Here is a 26,296-nt window from a genome sequence, read left to right as displayed (position 1 = left end):
ATACATTTCCGAAATGTGTGTAAAATCTTCACACTCCATGCTCTTTTAATTTTGGCCCATCAGGCTCAGACGCTCTATATCGCAGTAAATAGATTTCATAGCTGCCAGCCATACAGCTCAAACAACTGAATGCATTCTGCTTCTGTCAGTCTTTTCTTTGAGCCAGACCTCTTTAGTTCACGGTTCAACATTGTTTAGAAATCACACAAAAAAACCTGGATGGGTTTGCTCTGCCTCCGTGGGCACAAAAACGATGGGTGCTGATTGGCGGCGCACTCAAAGCGGGAAAGTGGTCCGTTTCCTTTGCCACTGTTAAGGTGTAGTGTCGGTGGCGTGGAGCACTGAGCACTGAGGGCTAAGTGGAGGTGGTACCAGCAGCTTAGATACACCAGGTGATTGATTTCCACTTTGAAGGCAAGGCATGTGGTGTGCATCTGCTGTTTCTGCCTGACACCGTGGTGTGACTGTGTGATCTATAGGACACCTGTGGCCAGGACTTCTGATTTATACGATGACACAGAGCTGACTGTGCCAGTGTTAATAATGGCTCTGTGTGCACTGCAGCCCCCTGAAGAACAGTTTCACTCTGCCCCATAGGGAGAAACCCTTCCACATTCCCCCTGTGGTAATGTGCAGGAGAATTTGATTGCACTAGGTTTAGGACCAATCTGTTTTGATTATTCAAAGGCCGACATATTCATTTTTCACAGTGAGTGCTCGCAGCCTCACATAAAAGGGCCCAACACATTTGCATTCAAATAAATCACGCCGATGGGAAGGACTGGTAAAATTTTAGGAATCCAGCTGATGGTCAGGTTTCAGAGTGATGGACAACGTGCAGCATGTTGCTCTAAGACAAAACATGTATCTATTAGTGGCAGTGTTTGTCAGTGGTTCAATTTCCTTTTCTTAATTTGAAAACTAAAATACCATAGACTTGAGAGAGCATCCCTCATTCCAGAATTCTTCTTTTCCTGACATCAGTTCTGTACAGAGCACTCGTGTCCAAATATGGGAGCTTATTGAAATACGTTGACTTTATACATGTGAATTTATGCTACCGTCGAATTCTTTCACTATTTTAACAGGTTATTTGCTCTTTAAATTCCACTATGTGGATGGGTTTTTCCTCTTCTTTTAGTTATCCCTAAATATTAGAAGCCCACTTAAAGAACCCTGTGGGTCTCTGGTTTGCTCGATCGGATCAGATTCACAAATCAGTAGCTACATTATAACCCAGAATTTTTTTTTTGTTAAAACTTCACATGACTGGAAACGGTACCAGATTGTTTTGAAGCACCATTCAACCAAAAGTCTGAAGATTTCAGCAAAAACAGACATCAATACCCAGACACCACCTCCAAAAAATCATAACTCACTGGTATTTGCTTTTCCCCAGTCTCATACAATAGTTGTGTGTAAAAGTCTAAAAAATAAAGTGTGATATTTGCTTTGCTGTTGACAGTCACGCAATATTCTTATAGATTTACTTAAGGACTACAGGTTCAGCAGAACAGCTGATGTAAATTATGTTAAGTTTTAAACACAATGTTTAAATTACCCGAGTCCCAAAGGGCTTGCAGTCAAACACACTTAATATTTAGATCTTATGAAGTTCTCTTCTTACCGTCGGTGACTCACAGGTTGCTGTCTCCATCAATCTTTCTTGGTAATGAGCTCAAACCTGTCAGTCGGATGAATTACATTAAAAAAGTATTAATGTTTTTTCCCAGAAATGAGAGCCCCGTGTATAGGCAATCAAGACTGGTACTGATGCAACCCTTCAGCATTAAGAGCGGGAAAAAAAAATGAAACGTCAATACTCCAGTAGCAGAAGTGCAACTCACAAGAAAAAACTGTTTCGTATATTCTACTGTCCCGATGTCCAGTTTCTCACAATGTCTGCAACAAGACCGCAAGGAAGAGAATGGCTTACTGATTTCCTTGAACTGCAGGTCACGCTTTAAACCGAATCATGTGCCAGTGGAATATTAATGCTTTGGACAAGTGACACCCACAACCTCTGCTAAGGATCGAGGGGCAAATGCTGCTGCCACAGAATAGAAAACCGTATCGACTCAAGATGTTCATTTGAGTCGCCCCGAGTCCTTTTAGTGCTTAGGAAAGTAATGTTGTGCTTGTTGCAGTGTTTCAGCAAAGGATGTGATACAAACAACTCCAAAACATTAGTCAGAACAAATAATGATAAAAAAATAAATTAAAAAAAAGTCACATTAAATATGGAAACTTAATTCCAGCGTTATCTTTTTAGCAAACGGGTATAGCTTCAAAGATACAGCAGCAGCAGTTCAAAGGATGTCTGCGTTTCTGGGGGTCCAAATCACTGTTATTAGAACAATGGAAATATAAATAGTATATAGTAAATAAACATTTTTATTCAACATTTAATTAAAGAAAAACAATAATAAGCCATTTTTGTCAAACATAAAAGAACATCTTTTTAAGAATTGCTGATGAGTCAGTTCAATTTATATTTGCAGAATTGAAGACTGTTTTTGTTAAATAGAATATTATGGAAACAAAAGAATGTGTTATTTCAATTGATACAATTATATAAACATGTCAAAACTGTACCAAGAAATGATCAGAGAGAAATGGAATACAGTAGTTATTGATGTGTGTGAGAGGCACTATGGCTTAAGTGAGACATAAGGCCGATATAGCTGAGAAACATTGAAGGGCATTCCGCCATATTGTGCCATTAATAATGATTTAATTGTACAGCTGGACTCTTTGCACCCCACCCTTATATTAAACCACACATGGACCAGATCAAAAGCCTGATCAAAGATCAGAGAGTGGGTGTGTGATATGAATCCGATTTGCTATGAAAACATTCCCTTTATGAAGGTTCTGTCCATCACCGGGGTAATCTTTTATTCATTGTTTCTTTGCTTCAGAGGCCTCTGGTGTGTCTAGGATCTATGACTGTTTAATCAAATGGCTACAGTAAGCGAGGCAGAGGTCGACCCGACATCTGTGCATCACTTTAATACAGTAAATCAAGCCAAGCACTTGTTGATAGGCGGCTTAAACACAGCTGGATTTCTAGCATGCGAGTGCATGGACGGAGAATGTGTAAACTCTGTCCCGTTATCCGAGTAATTTGGTGCGGAGCGTTGCTACAGCAGATGCCAGCCGTCACAATTTGTAAATAAAAATGATGACATTTAAAGATGTGTACAATGTGTTGTTAATATAAAGTCTTTGGATTGTGACAGTATCATAAAACATTACATAAGAAAACCAAAGACAGGGAGGATCCAAACACGCTAGGGAAAAGGTGGTTAAATCAAAAGTTAATTAAAAATGATAAAAGTTTTCAGGGACAAAGATAGACAAAAAAAACAAAAAAACAATTAAAGAACCCCTCTGTGAGCGGGAACAAACGGTTCCATATCACCAAACCAGACAGATGGACAAAAGCAGTCTCGGCAGAGTTTATGGTCCATTCAGGGTACAAAAACAGGCGGATCACTGGTAACAGAAGCAGAAACAAACATGGAAACAACAAAAACAAACTGACTTTACTGAAGGAGAACAGGAGGTCTGGAATCAGAGGAGGCTGATGGAGAAGTGGAAACAGGTGAGCGGAGAGGTGGCGAAGGAGAAACAGGTGAGCGGAGAGGTGGCGAAGCAGTAGGAAGAGATGCCAAAGTGGGAACAGGTGTGAGCGATCAAAGGAGCGGGAAACGCACGATGGCAGGAACTGACGCGACAAGGGAGCTCTTCAAAATAAAACCGGAAACACAAACAGCTACAAGAAAGCCAAAAACAAAACAAAAAAGGGACAGAAAACCCAAACAATGGTTCACTAAACTAACTTGTCTTTGATCATCCAGCTGAAATGCAAAATATCTTCATACACGACTGGAGGTGTATTTTTATGTTTTTTTTCTCACAAGTCACAGTGGACCTGTTGCTGCACCTGCACTTGACAGCCATTCTACCGGTTGTTGTTACTGTCCAGATTCTCCACGAGCTACGGCATCTATTGTACCTTTAGTGCTCAAACAATTATCAAAATGACATTAAAAAAAATGTTAATTCAAATCAATTAATTGATCAAAAATCACTGAATGGTTTCAGCTTCAAGGCCACACAGCCAAATTGGATAATTGAGTTTATAATACTGTAAGTAAAGATGTTACGAGAAAAAGTGTGTTTTATATATATATATATATTATGCAGGAAATGTAAAGACACAGAGGAAAAAGATGAGGCCGTTGGGAAGATCATCATTTTCCTTATATGTAGGCCGTTATAAAAGTTATGAAGAAAAACTCGACATAGCTAAAATTACAATATATTAGCTTAACATCCAACGAAACATTTACTTCTATGACCTCTGCCATTGTTGTGACGTCACAACTCGTGAACCTTAGGCTTAAGAGAAAAAATTTCAAGTTCCGACATTGTAAATACCACGAGGCAGGGTTACAGAAATGTAGAGTTATGTGAAGACTTTGTCATTATATTCGAACTCTGTTAATTATTCAGGATTTAAAATTGAAGTCATGGAATTGTATAAAAAGGGCTACGTATTTAAATGATGTTCAACTTCTAAGGTCTCCAGCAGTCAAAAGGAAAAATAGGGTGACTTCTTTGATTTGCACTCGCAGGCTCCGGTTGACTGGACAGCCACTGTCTGTGAAGTGAAGATGTCATATTCGGCAAATGGTGACTGAATGACGTTTTTGTGCTTGCCCTTTCCAGCCTTCCAGCTCTATTCTGTTCTGTGACTGTAGCCCACAGGAATGATGTCAGCACCCCATGAATCATCTGAATCAGGCGAACAAAAAGCAAACACCCTGCTGTGTGCTTCAACAAATAATTCTGTCATGTGTATGCACTTAAATTTACAGTTAAAAGACAAAATGTCAAAATAAACTGGATTCAGCGCAATAATAACCAAAGAGCTTTATTTTGAGTGCAAGTGTTCTGCACATTATTGTGCAAATCTTGTTGAGCTTTTAAAGGGAACTCCTTAAAACTTTGACTCCAACTCCCTTAATGAGTCTGCTACAGATGTGCAAAGAAGCCTCCAAATTTGCCTGTGTTTAAACTTGACTTCCCCCCCCCAAACAAAATCACGCTCCTTGTGTTAAGTGCTGTGGTGTAACTGATTTTGTAAGCCAAAGCAAAGGCTGCCTGATGAGAGCTAATTACATCGTGATCTTAATTGACGTGTCAGTTAGGACTTAGCAGTGGGGCTGCAGAGACTCCTCTGCTTCTGTATTTCCCTTTGAAAACAAACAGAAATAGACATGCAGTGAATACTTACTTTACAACCTACAACAATGGAAATATTTTGCATGGAATAAAGTATTACGAACTCCTCTTTTAGATAATGTTGAAACCTTTTAAAGATTGTGCCTTACGAAAAACACCTTATTTTATTCGTAGGTGCAAAGTGGAGAGGGTCATTTCTGTAATGTATGCATGCGGCGTGGTTTTCTTTGTACATGAACGGAAACGTGTCTTGTTGTTCGTGTCCGTGTGTGTGAGTTAAACTCCCGGTGCCAATGTAAACTTATTTCACTGTAGCTTGCTGTGCCTCATTGGTGTGTTGCATAGTTATTGAGGCCAGAGAATGGCCACTGGGGTTTCTGTCTAATACAGTTTTAAACCTTTGATAGAAGACTCTGAAACTCTCGATACATGACTTTGAACACTGTGGGTCTTTATGTGGTTTTTTTGAGTATATGTCAATGTTGGAGGGAGGAGGAAGAGTACGGGAAAGGAATGAGAGGCGGCTTGTGCATATACGTGAGTTTTATGAAACAGCAAGGATATTTCTCACATCTCCAAAAGTGTGTGTGTATATATACATATACATATATATATATACATGTATGCACCTGGCTGTGCATACGCACTGGCCAACTAGGGCAAAATCGAAAATGACCTTTGTACAACGAACAGTACATAAAGTGCTGCAGGTAAGAAAGTGACCACGGAAGATCCGAGAGGTTACCCTGCTCTCCGCTAGTCCTAACACACCCACATTCATCAACAGCCTTCCCACAGGGTTCTCAGTGTTTCACAGCATTCACCAGAGTGCATTATGGAACAGAGGACCATGTGGTGCCTGTGCTAAACAGGGCAGCCTTTGCACCTGTTTCTAAAGCCCCCAGAGGACTTTACTGTACCAGTGGTTATATACTGTATGATTTAGCCCATTAACTACGAATTTAGTATAATTTACATAAGTGCCATTTTCCGAACGACAGTAACATTTTTTAGATAGACTTTCCCACCTGAAAGGCAGCGTTTGATCTCCCTTTTCCATCTACAAAACTTCTTCTTTTTTTTCCCCAGTCATATTGTCACCACATGGTGATGAAGTTCCGACTTCTGTCCTTGCTGGTGTCCTCAGGGCATGCTCAGGTGATCAGGCAGCTGAGTTGGTTGCTGGAAAGCATTGGAACCACAGCTATAAGTCAAACCTAGAAGACACATCAAGCTAACATGGACAGTGTAAAATAGATCAATTGAAATCTTCCATTCTATAAATCAGGCTGCATATTCTAAACTGTCAGATGTAGAGCATTCTTGAGCGATGGAATAAAAGGGAATTTTCAAACACCCTCCATTTAATTTTGATGTAAGTTTGAAAAGTTCAAAGGCAACACACATTTTTGTTGTGGTTTATGTTGCCACATTGCTGATAATGCTAAGAATGAAATAATGAAATCCATCTCCTGGCAGTGATTAAACCCCTAGAAAGTCATTCCTGGTTATTATTTCACCATAAAAAAATTTATAAAAAATAAATCCCCTAATGCCTTCAAGTGGCTTTAATGTAACTCTACACCTTTGCCATTATTCAGTATGTGCAGATCTGTAAATATGCAAATATCCACGCCTTTTACCTTCAACTTAATCTCACAGCTCAACGATATGGAAAGCCCCACACGTTTGATGGAATTTGTTCTTAATTATGTGACACATGAAGCCATATTTTTAAGGCTATCCGACTGTTACTGCAGTTTCAAAATAGAAATGATCAGTCATGGTGTTGACTGTATTTCTCTCATGATATGTCTTGCAACATATAGAAAACAAAACACGGACATCTTAACAAGGTTAAAAACTTGATTTTCACTGGAGGGGGTCTTTAAAACACACAATACCAACAGTTTCACTTGAGACCTTTGACTATGATGAATGTTTTCTGGAAAATTTTTAGGACATCGTTTAATGACTTGACAAATGGCCAAGTTACAATCAATGTGCATCTGTCTTCCAAATTTCGTCCAGTAAGTGCTTCAGTTCCACTGAAAAGATCGTTTAAATCAGAAGCAGGATCCACCGACAATGCAACACCAGAGTGTAAATGTATTTAAATGGACATCACAGAATAAATTCCAGCCCTTAGGAGAGTGAAAAATGGGTTTGTTATTGTGAAAATCTTAAGAATCACAGTCTCTAAAGAATCACAATTCAGTTTTACTGTACATGTCTAAAAGGCAGTGTTGATAATGTGGTGGGAAAAAAAATGAAAACGCTGACTTTCTGGGAGGTAATAAAAAGCCTTTGGGGCACTTCGAAAATGGTCTGAATTAATGTAAAGTGTGCAGAAAATAAAAAACACCTAGAAAAATGACTTTTTTTTGGTGTAATTACACTATTCATAAGCGTAACTTTAACTCTATGTTCTTCTCTCCCACGTGCCTGTGTGTGTGTGTGTGTTGCAGCTCCTGTCCGACAGCCAGATCAACATGGTGAAGGTAGTGAACTCGGTTAGTGATGCTCTCAATGCCATGCAGAAGGAGAACGTGGGTCTGAAGGCGCGTGTCAAGGCCGACTTACAAAGGGCACCAGTCAGAGGAGCCCGCCTCAAAGGCTGCTCCAATGGTAAGAGAAATGTGGCACCATCTACCCACATGTACCTGTCTGACAGTGTTGAGTTCCTTCTTTGTTTCTCTTTCTTTGTTTTTCCATCTGTCTCTTTAAATGTAACATCTTTAGCTACCGACTGTTCACGTTTGATCTTTTCGCCAAGCTGTCGTGCTCAATGTCATGATCCTCCTTCTGTTTATCCCAACTCTATTATTCTGTAAAATTATATTCCAGTGTGGTCCGTCTGTCATCCATCTTACCCACATATGCATTCACTCCAGCCTCTCCTGGCAATATCAGTATGTTTCTCTGGGCTACATCCCATCCACATTATCCAGTGGCCTTGGCAGAGATGTGAAATTATTATTTTTTTTTTACTGCACATGAGAAATGACTTGCACGTCCGCTGGGCTGTGTAGCTGAGAGGCAGAGAAGGGCCTCGGGCATCATCCCATTGGAAGGCTTTTAAGTAGGCGTAGTATACCCGATGGCATTCCCCTGTTGGGTTCGTCTTGCATAGGTAGCCAAGGAGCACAGAGTGAAGGCTGCCCGTGTGTAGCATACGGCATACAATGACACACTACGAGAGCAAGAGCTTTTGTGTGAGAGGCATGACTTGAGAATGGGGGAGATGTCTTGCGAATGTACAAACATAAAGGCGCAGGCATGTACTAGATATATGAGTAGAGGTAGATGGAAAGGTGTATTTCCAGATTTTCAGTTTTACTTCTGCTCTACAGTACTGAGGTTTAGGCCTGTGACATCTTCAGACTAATTGACACAGCTGATTGATTATCTGCTATCAGCCGTTGTTCCTTAAGATTTCTACTGGCTCCTGATGATGGTGTCAAAGTTGAAGGTAAATGTGTCTTTTTATGGAAAAATTCTGTTCTAAACGTCATTGGGTCTCCTGTTTTCATCCACTGATCCGTCCATCCATCCATCCACCAATTCTCTATATACCGCTTTATCCTAAACAGAGTCACGGGGTGGCTGGTGCCTATCACACCTGACTTTAGATGAAGGCGGGGAACACCCTTGAAAGGACACCTGACCATCACAGGACCAACACAGAAAGGCAGACAACAGTTCATGCTCACATTCACACCGATGGCCAATTTTGAATGACCAATTAACCTGCAATTAATTCATGCATTGCTCTGGATTGAGAGAGGAAGCTGGAGACTCCTGTTTTAAAATGTTTTGAATTAAGATGTATCTAATGCAACAATTCTATATAATACCATTACTATAACTATACTAATTAACTCAAATATACTATTTTATTTAAAAACTACTTAAACTTTTATACAAAGATGTAACATTGCATTGCTGTCTGATTAAAAACCATGTGTCTCTCCAATTTTTATTGAACAAAAATAATCAAATAAACTGACAGAAAGGTACCTGAATGAGCTGAAAACATCTCATTGCATTAATTACACCATTTAAAAACATAATGTACATGATATTTAATTATCTAAAAAAAAAAACTTTGCATACAGTTGACATGAAGGAAATGCATGATTTCGAGGAGGACAGCTTGGATAGACTGGTTGCACCTCTGTCCATGGTGCTGAACATTTGCACTAACTGGGCCATTCATGTGTTTCACACAGTTTAAGTCTCACGAAACCTCTGAGGATGTTCTTGCCTTAACCAGATTTTCCGAAGCAATCAGTAAATAGTTACTTGAAACGCAGCATAATTTCAAGTGGCGATACATTATAAAACAGTTAACAGAAATTATCCCTTAGATCTTAGCAGAATTGTTACCTCACAGTAGGTATCGTAGTTCTGTTGTGAAATAATTTCTTCAAGCGTTATTTTAATTTATTATCTCCTGCCTTTATATTAATGGAAACAGCAACAGAGACAGAAACAATATTGTTCATCATTGCTAAGGAAATTATTTGTCAATTTATGAGCTGCATAGTTGAAACCCTATAAATTTGAGGAAACCATACTACTTTGAAAAACTCTAATCCGAGGGCTAAACATTTGCATAATACTAGATTGTAGATTTGTTTGTTTTAATGTTTATTTTGTTCATACAAGGGATCATTTTGTATGAGCATATGTTCTGGTATGATACCTGTTCGGCACGTCAGCCTTCAGTTTATTGTGATGATTACATCAGCCCTGTTGTGGCTGCTGCAGTATGGCTCAGAGACTGCTCCTGTTCTCATTATGTTATTCCGAGCCTCCTGGAAAAAGGTGTCGCGTTCAGTCGAATGTCTGTCAAGGATTATGGCTTACTAATATTACTTTCCTACATGAGCAATTCCACTGTGTGTTTTGCTCTTGAAGTTTAGATGAAAAAAGATTGTTTGTATTTTGGGAGATATGGGCTTTTTGAAATATGCAGGCCGTTTCACAAGTTACCATACGAATAAAACGCACTGGACTGAGGGATACGCCTCATGCTGGTAGCTTGAATTTAGCATTCTTTGTGACACTGATGTGACAGAGTAAATTTATTCTTGTTTACCTTATCTATAATTCTATATGCGCATTCTAGAGAATTCTTTATGTGTATATTTCTGTATGTTATCAGCATGGGAAGACAACACATAGAAAGGAGCATTTGCTCTCAATAGTAAAGCTCTCCATGCTGCAGATGTTGACAAGGATTGTACACCTTCCTCTGGACTAGTACTTTTTTAATACTCTTAAAACAGCAGAAATTGTACCTGCCTTACACCTGAAACAACTTAACTCAAATGTCATTATAATGTTTCCGGCTACATACAGGCAAGCGATTATGGGCGGCAATAGCCTAATTTTAAACCAAAAATACCTACAATTTGTAATGTATGACAGTCTCCTCTTTGTGGCTCAATTTGTATCTTTTACCTTTTACATAGAGCCAGGACACAGATAATTAAAATGAATCTTTAAATTTGAATAATGTTCAAACCTAAAAAAACATTTTCTCTGTTAGTTTTGATTCATAACCACTTGAAACTCTGGCATGGTTTCATGTAAAAAGCCACACAATACCCCACAGTCACTGATTGTAACCACTGACATCTTACAGCTATTTAAATGTTAGGAATTAAACTGTGCTGTATTCAGTGAGTTTGATCGAGCGTTCAGCACCATGGACAGAGCTTCACATATTCTCTGTCCGGCTGCATTGGGTTTTTGGGAAAACATCTTTACACATGAGGCTCCCTTATTGTAACAACGTTTTTATGCCACTTTCTGCAGGCATATTGCTATTTGATAGTGTCATTGCAGAAAGCTGTTCAACATTAAACAATACCCTTCATTTATATCGAGTGTCTTTATGTAGTTGCATAAAAATGTAATTAAGTGTTGTGTGAAGTTGTGATTGAGAACTATTCTGTTCCAAGTCCTGATATTGTGGTTAATGATTAGGCAGCCATACAACATAATTTTTCTTCACATTTAATAGTTATATATCATTCGTTATCACTGGTGGTATACAGCTGCTGATTTCAGAGTGCCTGTGTGTAATTAGTTGTTATGCCCTGTTAACTATTCCCCTATTAATTTTGAAGTCCAAGGGGTGACAGGGCTTTGGCTCTTTGTGCTCCAACCTTTTGGAATATTTTGCCTGAGGAACTTTGATGAAAAAAATCACTGCCCTCTCTGCTTAAATCATCTGTCAAGACTTACTTTGACTGACTGGCTTTTTGTTCATTATTATATCTGTTGCTTATTTGATGTGTCTACTTGTATCCATTATTTATCTGTTCTTTGAACTGTGGTATTTGTAATTTCATTAATGACAACTCGTGTAGATTTTCTGTTTTTGGCCTTTTTAAGAAGAATTTTTTTCACTGAAAATCAGAACCTAAAGCACTATTGTGCGTATAACGTGGCAGAGTAAAGAACAGGCCAAAGGATAGACAACCCATATAGTCCTCTACTACAGTAACACCACAACGCATGTTAGTAAAAATGCACACGTGCGGCCGTCTGTTACATCCAGAACGGAGTTCTGCAAAGATCCAACAAATCTGTGTCCACGCTGCAACAGCAACACTTAACACAAACCGATCTGTTACCCACAACTGTCTGTGAATCAATACTGGACCCAAGTCCTTAATGTTAGATGTGACCTGACCCATACTTTAATACAGGCTCAGAGTAGCATGCTGGGAAGTGAAGAGAAAAGCCTGGGGCAAATGATATGTTGGTGCACTCTAGTGATAATAAAGAAAAAACAAAGGAAAAATAAAACCGCATGCAGGTGATGCCCTATTTTGGGTTATTTTTTTCCTTATTCTGTTGGATAAATTAGAGTTAATATTTTGCATGTATACTTTAAGTTTATGTTTATTGTGGACCTCAGCGTCTCCGGCAGCGTTTGATCTATTGCTCCTTTTGAAGGGTTAGAGAGGAGCACTTGGGAATGGTCATTACTGAAGCTCACCTTGACTCTGTCTGCTGATTTGGTATTCCTTCTACTGATAATCTATTCAATGTGGTCTTTTAGAAGTTGCACCCAGCTGCACCCGCTTTGCGCCAGCACCCGTATGACGTAAAATACTTAACCAGTAGGTTTAGAATTAGTGGCATGTTATGTGTATGTATATATATTGTATAGGCTCGACATTAAGTCCTTGAATACAATTGACGCAGGTTACCACTCCTTTTACTCCTCAGAGCTACGGTCAGGGCAAACTACAACAAAGCAGCCGGCAGCAAGTCAGTGTTTTTATGATCTGGAGCCTAAATAATATTGAACATATATATTTTCTCTAATTTTCCATACTTTGTTTTAATTATGAAGTATAACCTTCATTTTTTGTTTTTTTTATTATTACGGCATTCTTGTGTCAGTGAGCTTGATTTTGTGTATTTGCTCAGAAATTATAGCTCCTACAATTAGTATTTTAGCATTAAGCTAAACAAGCAAAAGAATGACAAATATTGTGAAAAATTGTACATCTATTGACACGTCAATAACACGTGTCTATTTTTAATTCAATGTTAAATCTGACATAGGGTCAGTGTACCAGGTACTCACTATTTAATACAGTAACAGGTCACACTAAGGCAAAAATAATTTAAAAAAATATATGCACACAAACTACAGCAATCTTTTTGCATGTGTGTATAAATGTTTATAGGAGCTATTTACACACTGTCAATGGGTCTAAACATGAATATCTTTGACTGCCTGTCTCTCCCACTGTGCCTGTGAATATTTGAAGAATTCGTCTCTTTACTGTTTGCTTTGGATTCCCAAAAGAACGAATTTGATTTTCAAAGTTATATGAATCCAAACCTCTGTCACCGCTGGAGCCCCTCTCCACTCAGACTGCAGCAGGGTTTCTAAGTTGGATGAAACCACTATAAAAGCCCCACTTTTTTTAGTTTGTGGACTGCTTGACTTTGCTCTTCTGTTTGCGGAGTGGATCTAACACATAATAAGCCAAAGTTCATTTCCTTGAGCAGAATTGCAATGATTTCTTTATTGATATTATTTTTGCTATCAGATAAATGATAAATGATTTTTAGTACACTGTTAAGTTTTATTTCATCAATCTAAAAACAACAAAAAAGTAATTGTGACATTGTAACCTTTAAAGTTTCAGCACATGAAAACTTGTTGATTTTTAACAGATTTTTTTAGGACTTCAAGCTTTATGTAACAATCAATGACCGTGGGCTTCTTTAAGACACTGACTGAAAATTTCAAAAATGAACATAATTTATGCCTACAAAGTAGGGGAATGCTAAAGATTAAGAGTAAGACAACTTTTAGATAAAACTGAACGCCCCTTATGACTGCAGAGGACCTGCAGGAAGGTTTAGCTGACACTGCAGTAGTGGTCCACCATTTCCCTTTTCAGTGTTGATGCACCAACATGGTCAACATGGAAGAGTCATCAGAAGAAAATCAAACCTTTGACTTCATCGCAGATGTTTCAAGTATGCAAAGCGACATCTGGATGAGCCATACATTGCTGTGGATACATGCATTTCAAATAATGTTCTTTGACCGCAATCACCAAAGATTTTTTTAGAGACTAACGGGAGCTGCATTTGATGGAAAAAAAACAACTGTTCAGCTGTAAAGGATGGGGTGGAAATGTAAATGTTCTGCTTTGGAATTGTGTGGTAGTCTGTGCCACAGGAAAGTATAAATGGATGCATAAAATGCAGTGATTGAAAAAAAACTGAAATTAAAAGTAGGCTCGCTACTATAACACGACGAGGATCCAAAGTTTAACTTAAAGTCCAAGATTATTTACTTCAAGGAACACAAGTTAAAGCTTTTGGAATGGCCTTTACAGTCCCCAGACTTGAACATGATCTAATATCAAGTATGTGTAAGTGATCTGCAAGGAAGAGAATGAATATGTACAAGTTCATATGGCACCAAAAACCACATGGTTAGATTTGGGGTAAAGATCATGGTTTGCGACCCGATATCACATCAAAACGTGAAATAGACACGCTGGCCCACTACCGCAAAATGTGAAATAGCCATGCTTTGGCTTGTCTAGGAGTGAAAGTTACACGTTCTCCTGTAGTGGACAAAAATGAAACCTACTGCATGCATAGAACCATGTGATTTACAGGAAAATGCAACTTATAGATAAAACACATGGGGGTTTGAGTTAGGGAAAAATAACAACATGGTTGCGTTTAGGAGAAAAAAACAACTCTACAAAAATGTTGTCACCTCCGGGATTCAAACCTATACGGCAGTCTATGACTAATCCCACCAAGCCACTAATCCTGTCTCCTGATACTACCAAAAAATGTCCCTTATTGCTGCTGTTGCAGGACCACGGTCATATCATCACATGATATTTACGTGTGTAAGTTTCACGCTTTTGAAACGTGTAAGTTTCACGCCTGGACACGCCAAAGCAGGGCTATTTCACGTTTTGCTGTAGTGGACCGGCGTGCCTGTTTCACACTTTGCCGTGATACTGGATTGGTATATGACACGTTGCGGATGTGAACGGGCTGCATCTACAGGTCTGAATGTAAACTCTGCCCCTCTCTGCAAGCTTTGGCAAGCTTGGTAGAAAGTACAATGGTTTACCAGTCAGTAGCAAGTTCTCCCTCGCACAAGTGATTGAAGAATTAATGACTCCCATCCACGGCATTGCTTCTATTGAATGCCATTGTGTGAAATTGCTTGCAGACATCGTTATGAAGCCGGACCAAGCAAAAGTGGACGTGAAACATTAGTATGATCAATGAAGGGGCTCGTTGGAAGAACATTTTTCCTGCTGTAAGGGATCATTAAACTGAAAAACTATGAAAGCCCTTGTTATAAAAGACCAAATTCTCAAATAACTATGATAGTCTCTTTTTTTTTTTTTATGTCCCATGGAACCTAGACAGCTTCACTTTCTTGTAATGAAAAGAAGAAGTGGGAAATGTTACCGTTTATGTGTGACGATGGAAGTTGGAGCTTATTAGCCGAAGCTTACGTGGAGGAACGGAAAAGCTTCAGGGAGAGCAAACATTTGGTATCGTGCAGGGACTGTAAAAGAAAGAAATAATCTTGTATGGCCTTTTTAAGAACTCTCCTGGCTGTTTTAAATTCCGGCGTTTGACCCGGTGAAAGCTGGCATGCATAATCTACGACGCTGTCCTCATCACAGAGTTCCTCTCCAGCTTCCTGGGGAATAGATTTTTGTATCCCTCGTGTAAGTCGAGCTTCTAAGTCGCAGACAAGGGTGCTACTGTTCTGCTCTGCTGTAGCTTACAAGCTCTGTCTGTCACCTCCTCTCTTCACTGACTCCTCTTGAATTCTGTTATACACTCTTCCCTCTTTCTGTCTCTTTGTTTTGTATCTCTCAAATGTATACACAGCATCTCCTCACAAAGATACACTTCTTCTCCAACTTCCTTCTGTCTTTTTTTCATCTTTGATTCCCTCATACAACTTGTATAAACTAATTTTTCAGTGCCGTATATCTGCTTCTTCTCTCTCTGCTCCAACCCTCGTGCCTTTCTATCTTCACTTTGACCTACTTGCTTCACGTCTTTTTTTCTCTTTGCCACACTTCCTCTGCTGTCCCACTCTCATCTATCGCCCGCCCATCCATCTCATCATCTGTCTTTCCTCTCAACACAACCATTCCCTTGTTTGTCATTGCCTTTTTATTCTGCTTAACAAGAGTTATCTTTTCTTTTTCCAAACAGAAAAATTTGGTTAATTCTGACAGTAAAAAAAACTTTTGTAACACAAGGCTGCAACTGTTCCTTCATGTTTTTCTTGTATCTATATGCCTCGCGAGTGTTTGGCTGCAAACAGAGGACAAAGTGTGACGAGCGCACAAGAGCACTCTCTCCCCCTTTGCAGTCCATATTGTTCCTAATTTATCTAATGTCTCACTACTTTCACCTATCCCCAGGCTCGCGTCCCCGCGACTGCGGTGATCTGTACGCCAGTGGTCAGAGGGAAGATGGCATCTACTCCGTGTTCCCCGTTCACCACCCTGCAGGCTTCCAGGTCTACTGTGACATGACCACAGATGGAGGAGGCTGGACGGTGAGTCAGAGGAAAAACACACACATGCATTACAGTTGACACACACACACACACACACACACTCAAGCACACGTAAAGCTCTTAAGCTGGGCATCTCCCTAAAGTGGGAGCATTCACTCAGCCTCTACATCCGTATGAGAGGTTATAATCAAGATGAAAACAGGAAAATGTAAGAGAATTGAAGGCCTTGTTGTTTTTTCCACCGTGTCTAGTTGTACGAATCTGCTTTTATGTTCTAAAAATCCCCAAAATATAAATGATTCACTGAGCATGAGTCTTTGTCCCTGTAACATTACTTCCATTCAAGTCAGTTATCTAATGCATTAGGTTATACACTGTTTTTATTCTCATACATTTGTACTGCCTTGTGTGTCAATCTAAAACCGTCTCATCGGAGATCTTAGGAGATCTTACACTCAAGTGGACTTGTTTGAAAACTGTATTATTTTTTGTTTTTCATTCAAAATACAGAATAAATATTGGTCATATTTCGAGCAATAAAGTCAACAGGTAGAGTGAGGAGCAAGACAAAGAAAGCCACTAAAACAGTACAACAAAATATACAATGAATCCTGGTGACACTTTTTGTATCGACGAAGTAAACTGTGCAATTATAGCCAGGGAGGAGATTTAAAAACTGACTATAATTGAATTTATCTGCTGATGCTGAGATGTCTCTCCAGATTGCATGCAGGAAATATAGGAAAGACAAAATGCATAGCCAGCGTATTGAAATACAGCTGCCGCTTTTATGTGCAAACCAATTTGTCACTATGCTTCAAACTCACAAAAAGAAACGGTTTCCGTTAGTCGAAAAAAATGTCCTGACCTCTTTATGTTTTGCGTTTGTAAATGTTGCATTGCTCTCTTTGTGCGACAATATTTTTAAAGGATTATGTATTCTAAGAAGGAAGCACGGGGAAAGATATTTAGAGTTTCTCCAAGCTCGTTTCTGTTCTTCCTTGATCAAACATCTGTCAGTCGTCTGGCCTCGCTAAAGTAAACATCACTGTTTAAGTGAGACTGTATACTGGAAGCGCTGTGTCTTTTGGGAATGAGAGACAGCGAGGTGAACAAACATTGACACAGAGCTGTTTGAAGTTATATTTGGAAGGGAAGTTTAGCTGTATTTCACCGTGCACACACACACACACACACACACACACACACACACACACACACACACACACACACACACACACACACACACACACACACACACACACACACACATCTTACTGGTTAGAGCCCTTCATTCCCCTTTATTCTGAAATATAGTGTAAAAGTCTTCTGGGAAAGCAGAGCAGATACAAATAGAGAACTAACACCTTGTAAAGAGTTTGAAATTTCAGCTACACAAATCCATTACAACTTGTGTTTTTTTGTAGGTTGTGATGCATTTTAATTATGCATAATCTAGGGGCCAATGTCGGAAACTATTCAGGGACGAATTGGAAAAATTCTGAACAACAAACTGTTTGGAAAATCATTTCTGTTACTTTTAGGTCACGTGAAATGGTGCAAGCTGCATGAAAAGTTTTCCACATGCTTTAAGGACTTCTTCAATAATTACACATAACGTCAAGCCTCATAATAGAAATAAGAAGCAGAGTAAAAACAAGTATCACTTTAAGTATGTATTCTATAAAGAGATTATCCCTGCCTTAGTTTACTTTGCACATCTACTTCAAACACTTGCAACACAGATCCAATTTCAGCTTAAGTCACTGTTTAATCAGTATAACAGTGAATTGTGTGTGTGTGTGTGTGTGTGTGCGTGTGTGTGTGTGTGTGTGTGTGTGTGTGTGTGTGTGTGTGTGTGTGTGTGTGTGTGTGTGTGTGTGCACTTTTAAATTGGTGACTAACCGTGTGAGATAGGCAAGGTCGTGCCCTTATCATCAAATAAACCAAGAGTGCCAGAGTGCCAGAGTGCTTAGCACAGCATGATGGAATAGAGCTACATACCAGCCTGTCAGTGGGTAAACGTTTGTGTGTGTGTGTGTGTGTGTGTGTGTGTGTGTGTGTGTGTGTGTGTGTGTGTGTGTGTGTGTGTCTGTCTGTCTGTCTGTCTGTCTGTCTGTCTATGCATGAATTAGCGTTTGGGGTAAAAAAAAAAAAAGGGGACACCAACGCAGAGGGATAACTGGTGAGTCTGCTTTTCATGTTGGAGTTTTCCAAAAATTGCAAGTGTTAAGCATGTGGTGTTTACATATTGTCCTATAAAAGGATTTACATACGCTGTGGAGATTGAAGTGATGATACAGCCCTTGCTGATCCTGCATGGTGTGTTGAGCTGATTGTGATAACGCTTGAGACTCATTAAGAGATCACCGTGGTGCGATCCAACAGCGGCAGGTAGGACAGGAAGCTCGGTGCGTTGAGTAGCTTACTGTCTGTCTGACGGCTGATCTTAAATAAGGAATGAGCCTTATGCTGCCACCTCATTAGCATACTTTGACATACCGAAGCACTGTTGCGGAGACTGCAGCAGACAGACTGCGAGATGAGCAGGTTACTTGGATGAAGGAAGGGAGGGAGCGACGGGACTCAGAAGAGACCAAGAAGAAAGAGGGCTTGATGAAAACATCAGAATCTGATAAGGAGAGTGAGCGTGAAAGTGAGACACATAATAGTTGAACAGCAATAAAATGTTTCCCCACACACACTAGGAAATGCCTTAATTCAGATGAGGCCTGCAAAAAACATTCAGTTCTGTTGTATTTGCAGTAAAACGATGGCCCTCAGGGAGACTTGGAGATAATAGAGCTGTTTTAAGTAATCTAGATTTAGATGTAGCATCAATCAACCAATGATGACCTTAAGGAGAATATTTTTTTCATGTTTTCATGTATCTAAGTTCACCGAAGATCACCAACGTGTGGGCGTGTTAATGTATGGGTAGATGTGGAGGGTTACGCCTCGCTGTCATAATGCCCCATAAGGTTGGCTGCATTTCTTAAGAAAATGGCACAAAAAAAATGGCAAAAAGGCAGCATGATCAAAGAATTTATTTTCCATAATGTCGTGCATGACTCACAGTCAAACAGTCCAAACCAAACCAAACCCAACGCAGCCACCCACAGATGCCACTGTTTCCAACTTCATGAATGAGAGATGAGCTTTTAAAATCCGAGTAGCTCGGTTAAGATACTATGCACCGCATAATAAAAACCCACGGAGTCGTTTTTCCACGCAACCATCCCAACTATAAATCAATCAATGCCAGATTCCCTTACAGTGTTGCCTCATCATTAGTTTTCGCTGAATGGTTTAAGTGTTAACGTGGAGCTGTTTCCCCCTGGGGTTTCGGAAAAAAGATGACGACGATCTACCACATCTATCGAGTTCGTTCAGAGATCGAGGCAGAAAAGGGCAGGGACATAATGTAAATGTATTAGTGGGGTGGAAGGATAAGAAAGACAAATCTGAAGTAATAAGTATTGCATTTTTCTTGACAGTAAGGATAGGATGGTAATGTAGAATATGAGGTTCTTGCAGTGAGTGCACAGAACATTCTCTATGGCATAATGACTCAGATTACATAGTATATGAGGTTGTATTTTTCTTAAGTCAAGAAGCCTACAGAACGATCTTACGCTGGAGTAATGCTACCAATAACACAATGTGAGGTGTTTGTGACAGACCCATGAGCCAGATCACATCTATTTAAGAGTGTTTGTTTCAGGGAGAAACCCATTATGCCAAAATTAAGACGATGCATACTAAAAAAATGCTGTAAAATATGGTGATTAGTTTTAAACTCACAACTGTTTTGTCAGCTGTTAGAGTCATGAAATTAAAATGTGTGTCAAGCTGTGTATCTTGGGTAGGGCCGGGGTGGGTGGAGTAAATGGTAGCCTAATTGCAGCAGCTACTTAAAATAGACTGAGACACCATCCTGTCAGCAAACAAAACAATCCCACATATATACCTGTATGCTGTGTAGATACAGTATGTGTATGCATACAAATATGTATTTGCAAGTTATTAGTGTCTGTTTGAGAGGAAAGAGAAAGAGAAAGAAAAAGAAAAAGGGAAAGAGAAAGAGAAAGAGACAGAGACATGAATACAGGTCGATGCGAATGGTTGTCAAAGGAAATTGGTCAGTATTTCTCCACAGGCATAACTCATGCCCTGGAGACTGTTGGACCACAAAGGTAGGCGGAATGATGTCAGATAGGACATAAAAGAAAAGAGTTGTCATTACTAGGCTCCAAAGCCCCGAAACACGCACATACAAACACACACAAACCACACATTGTACCTACCGTTAGAAACTGAATCGGGCGATAACAATGAGCTACAGTATCGCGACAAAACAACATGTACAGAGAATCAAACAAAACATACATGTTTACATACAGTAAATGTGTTTTCATGTGAGACACAAATACTCAAATATGTACACAAGCCCCTGACTAAAGTAATCCTCTGGGCAAGTGGTCTACCTGTTTCAGCAAAAGGGAGATTTCAAATACCATTTAAATACCACCTCGCGGCTTAGGGTAATGTCTTCTATTATTACTATTTTATTTGTTAAAAGGAAGGGACTAAAAATGACCACGGCATAAATAATGAATGAGAGTAGATATATCAGAGTGCAGTGTGGGGCTGCATTATCAAATGGGGCTTTTATCAGAAGCACTGCAATCACTCTCAAATATTCAATTCAGCTAAGAACTGAAATGTAAAAGTTTCAGATTGAATGTAGGATTGTGTGCATGTTGTATCACTCCTTTAGAGGCTTGGAGTGCCTTTTGAGCATTTCAAAATGTACGGTTATAGGCTTTTCCATATCTCTATCTGGTTCAGAGGTTCTTCAATATTTCATATGTTAGTTTATTGGTTTGACCAAAAAAAATAAAGAAAATCCAGGAAGGATGTTTCTGCAGTTGTGTCTTATCTCTGCATATTTTGTAAGGCAGGAAAATTGAAAACTTCAGAGTACAGTCTTACTTTTGTTCAGAACATGATTCACCGATACGCCGATGACACGCAAATATACCTTCCATTGAATCCGGGGGAGTCTAACTCTTATACACCCATCCTTAATTGTCTTCAGTATGTGAAATGCTGGTTGGCAAAAAAAAAATAGATATATTCAGCTGAAGGACAACAAGACAGGGCTACACAGTGAGCTGCTCAGGGACACTGAACTTTCACGCCTACATCAGTAATCTTGAGGTCATCTTGGTTCAGATTTTTGGCAAACAGATTAACTCCACTGAAAAAGGTTGCTATTTTCAGATGAGAAACACGACTAGACTGATCCCCTCCCTCCTCTTCCTTAATTATAAGAAGAGTGTTACTTCATTAATCTCTTCGAGGCTGGATTATTGCAAATCAGCGTACCTGGGGAGCGGCCAAACCTCTGTGTCTCGCCTGCAGCCGGTGCAGAATGCACCTATGAACTTAAAAGATTACGAGAGTGCTGGCATCTCTTTAATGGCTACCTGTAAAAACAGTATCGAATCAAATTTTCTTTCATTCGTTTATAACATCATGTGTTGGTTGGCACCCCAGTACATTACAGAACTTCACTGATGCTACTCCGTCTTTAGGCCGTTTAGAACATGTGTGTTTAATGGTTCCAAGATCTAGGCTAGTGGGTAAAGGATATATGCCTTTGAGGTGCCGGCTCTAAAGCTTTTACAATAATCTTATTAAGCTTTCATTCACATAATTTAAGATGTACATGTTTTCAATTGTCTTAGGTTACTTAGTGCTCTTCGTATTATATTATTTATTATATTTGTAAATTAATCTTAAGTTTTATTCTGTTTTCGGTTTTACATTTAGACACATATTTTGATATGGCATTGCATTTGTATTTTTGTGTCTTTTAGTATTATTTTTTTCCTTTTTAATGGCCATCGTTACATTTGCTGTTGTTTTGCCTTCACCTATAATTTGTACAGCACTTTAGTCACCTGTGATTATTTAAACGCGCTGTATATTCCAAATAAATGAGATTCAATCATTGCTTTTTCGAATGTTTAGATTCAGTGTATTTGACTGCAACTAATCAGATGTTAATGTATTTGCTATTTACTTTTCTTAATAAGGATGCAGACATTTAATTGTACCTTCAGTAACCGCAATGAGGAGGTATTATTGTGGTGCCGAGAGAGAGTGTGAGCTGTCTACCGGTAGCATTATCGCAGGCAGTGTCAGACGTCCTCTAGGATATTAGTGCCATTAGCTGGGGCTGGGTGCAGGCTTTGTGGGGAAAGGTGAGACAGCTGTAGGAGGATTGCTGCAGTAACAGTCACCGATTTTAGATTTCCTTTCTGTTACATGAGCAGGCACACAAATAGGACTCCCAGCATTGCTGCTGATGGCCCTGTATATGTTTGGATGTTTTATACTGAGTAAAACCTTAACCAGTGAAATTCATTACTTTCACTTCAGAAATATGTTACAGTGAAAACTCTTTTTTGCTTTTTTACAACACAGCACATGGGCTAAAGGAGTCTAGTTTTCATAAATCATCAAATTTATAATCTGCCCCTTGTCACATTTTCAAACCCAAGAATTTAAATGCATTTTTTTAGTCATGCAGCATGCCTTACAGGGACAGCGAGGCCAATCTGTCAGTTCACCACTTTGGTCCTGACCAAATATCTGAATAAGGATTTCTATTGAGTTTTGTACAAAAATTAGGGCTCACGTGAACGACTTTGGTGATTTCCGGACATTTCCTCCAGCACAGGCAGCAGGTCAAAAATCCGCTGTTAGCTATATACAAAATTGTGTGCCCAGATTATCCTCAATTTCTTACAAGCGAAAAATCAAATCTGCAAAGTTAAAGACTTCTGCGCTGGCCTCCACTGTCCTTGGTACTTAACTGATAAATGTTAGCATGCTAACGTTATCGTATAGCCGCTAACCTGCCTGTAGACTATTTTTTTTTTAATTATTATTGTTGCTTACAAGTAACCTACTATTAATTGTGAAGTAGTCCTATTCTGTTTAAAAAAAAAAAAAAAAAAAAAGGACCCTGTTTTATTTGTTTAGTTATTTTTGACGTAGAGAATGAATCAGTTAATCTTCTTTTATTTCGGCACCCTGCTGCCAGTGATGCTATAAGTCCAAAAGTCTTGTACTGCCCAGGGTCTTTGCCCACGCACAGATTTTAAAAGAATGTTTACAAGTCTTAGCGGAAATCTACCTGTGTTAACCCAGTTTTTCTTAATCCTTTAACCCAAAAAAAACGAAAACCAGATTTTGTGTTTATACAATGTTATAGGAATTAGGTTACTGCTGAAAGCCAAGAATAATCTTTTTGCTTAAGTAGCCTATATGTAAATGCAGAAATTATGTTTGCATGTGTGTGTGTGTGTGTGAGTGGTACATGGAGGGAGACAGAAAGAGTGTTTGTGGATTGTGCGTGTCTCTCCTTCTGTTCTTATTTGCTGCTGCTGTGTTCAGAGCACATCTGTCTTTCTGATAGGATTATAAAACATGCACCAACAGATGTTTTCAGTCCTCTTTGAAGATAGCAATTGTGCAGACTGCTGTGGATTTATGAGTGCTTTCATCAGACTGTTGAATTTGTCACCATATCATCAATATTCTTAACAATGTAATCAAATTGTTAGCAATTCCTCCAGCACTCGGTTTTGATCCATCGTGAGTCAATGAAAGGAGGTATGAGGCAGCTTTTGGAGCTGATTTTATTAGCCTCAAAGCTTGCTTCATTAATTCATTTATTTTAACTTTTTTGTTACTCTACTCTGCATTTATGTCTTGCCTTGAATATCTCTTCCATCTGCTTCTTATGGCTGATGTATTGATCACTCTCTGAAGATGTTAGCAATTATCTCCAGGTAGTTGGTAAGTCGGTACAGAGCATCAACGAGGGACATATGTTGCCAAAGCACCAAACATATAAACATAGTGTGCTCACAGCGTGCATATGCCAGGAGCTAATAAGCTATTGGCACATCCTCTATTTTCCACTCGGTCACATGCCAAATTTTAAATCTCCCAGAATCAGCTTTGGAGTGCTTGTGTTGATTCTTTCCTGTGTTCTGGTCTGTCAGTCAGGATGTCCGTCTGCGCACGCTGTGGGCTCGCAGTGGTTGACAGAGAGCCTGCTGAAGAGCTTAAGGCAGCTTGTTAAGTAGCCTTCATCTACTGCAGAGATTACAGGGAGCTTAATGTGATCATGCCAGTGCAATCGCCCCTGAGCAAGTGTTGGGTGAGATGGTCGTTAAGGATTGGAGATTTGCTTGTTAACACTGTTTGCCCATTTGACTAGACCTCTATCTGTGTGTGTAAAAAAAACAGTTCACCTGAAAGTCTGACTTGCCGCGTGCCCTTTGTAGTGTATTTATCTGTGTGTACTTAAGGCACATTTAGATGTTGGTTTGTTTTCCAACTTTACTTCTGTGGAGGTTTTTTTATTTCTGTTTTGGACAAGCTGCGAACGGTTGCAGTCCTTCAACACGGGGACCGCTTTTCTGAAGAACTGTCACAGTGTTCCCTCGGCTGGGGAGGACGAGTACAAGAGACTTTTAACAGTCTAATACTTAGTTTATGGTGACTTGCTGACACACACACTCTGACAAAACATGTTACAGCTACCACTGTCCTCCTCAAAGGTACTTTCCTTCATCCCTATGGCCTCTCTGCTTTTGTGCTTGTCTTTTCTGTGCCTCAAAAAAACAAACACATCCCAGACTAAATAAAGTAACAAAAATATACTATATAATAGCTTAAACCAAAAAAGATAACAAAAATAAAAACATCCTTTTGAACTCTATTTAACAACAAGTGCTTTGAGCAAGTCATCTCCGCTGAGGTGCAAAGAATATTAATAATCAGTGCAAAATCAAACACGAAATGCCATTTTAATCAGTATATGATGCTGCATACAGGACATTTTTTCTTATTAGCAAATTGTATTTAATCAAGGTATACTAGCTATGTTCACAACGACAGTATTGGGCTAAAGTAGTAGTCTATTAGTCAACACACACCCTTTTTTAAAACACAAAAAAAACAAGCACACAAGTTATTGAATGGATCGATTTAAGCGGTGCCACTTTGTTCCTTTAACATCTTCAAAAACAAATTCTAGGATAATGTTTACACAGTGTAGTAGTTGTGCATTATTGAAGAAAAGGAGCTCATGAACTGAAAGATGAGTAGAAGCCAATACTTTATATCAATTACATTACATTTCATTTAGCTGACGCTTTTATCCAAAGTGACTTACAATAAGTACATTTTAACCATGAGGGTACAAAACCCAGAACAACAGGAATCAAGAAAATAAAATGTCTTAAGAAAGCCAAACTACAAAGTTCTATCAGTAAGTGCCATTTTAAGCGCTACTAAAGTTCTACTGTTCAAGGTAAAGTCGGAAGAGGTGTGTTTTTAGTTTGCGGCGGAAGATGTACAGAGTTTCCGCTGTCCTGATGTCCTGAGATATCAATAATGAAATAAGTAGATATCTTAACACACACAGCATTCACCATTTTGTGAGCGACATCCAATTTCCTGTATTGACAGTTTTCTTGGATGTGTTTTCTTACAGTAAATATGTGCCGTTGCACAAATACAAATACAAAAAAAAGTTGCCATGCAAAGATGAGTTGTTTTGGCTTTTGAAGCATATAAAACAACTTGTCAAAAGATTTAAGTACCTAAAGAGCTCCAAATATAAAGTGGGATGTCAAACAGCAGTATGGGGAAAGACGGATGGAGAGTGCAAGAGCTAGAAAATGAAAAGAGGCGGAAAGAATAACGGTCCTAAAATGATTGTTTTTTTTGTACAGATGCCGTGCACCAAAAAATATCTTCAACAGCAATAGCAATGAATAAAACTGTGGATTTCAGAAGCTTCAAATGTAAAAATGTTGCACTTTAATCAACATTAACTAAATTTGAGTGTTTTTATACATTTTGTTAAGTGTCTCTCTCTCT

The 26,296-nt window shown here is 39.1% G+C and overlaps 1 protein-coding gene across 2 annotated transcripts in view; it reads left to right on the top strand.

Moving 5' to 3' along the window:
- The window catches only part of fibcd1b (fibrinogen C domain containing 1b), a 101,975-nt gene that overhangs the window by 33,689 nt on the left and 41,990 nt on the right, over positions 1-26,296 (top strand). For both annotated transcript variants that reach the window (XM_069168746.1, XM_069168737.1), the window contains 2 exons: positions 7,722-7,881; positions 16,227-16,363. In XM_069168746.1, the coding sequence (XP_069024847.1) occupies positions 7,722-7,881; positions 16,227-16,363 (297 nt within the window). The remainder of the gene's footprint in view (positions 1-7,721; positions 7,882-16,226; positions 16,364-26,296) is intronic.

The sequence above is a fragment of the Embiotoca jacksoni genome, unplaced genomic scaffold, assembly GCF_022577435.1.
Source record: "Embiotoca jacksoni isolate LCO1_2020_lvr unplaced genomic scaffold, fEmbJac1.0.p SCAF_10, whole genome shotgun sequence".
Classification (NCBI taxonomy): Eukaryota; Metazoa; Chordata; class Actinopteri; family Embiotocidae; genus Embiotoca; species Embiotoca jacksoni.
This window is presented reverse-complemented; position numbering and strand designations above follow the sequence as displayed.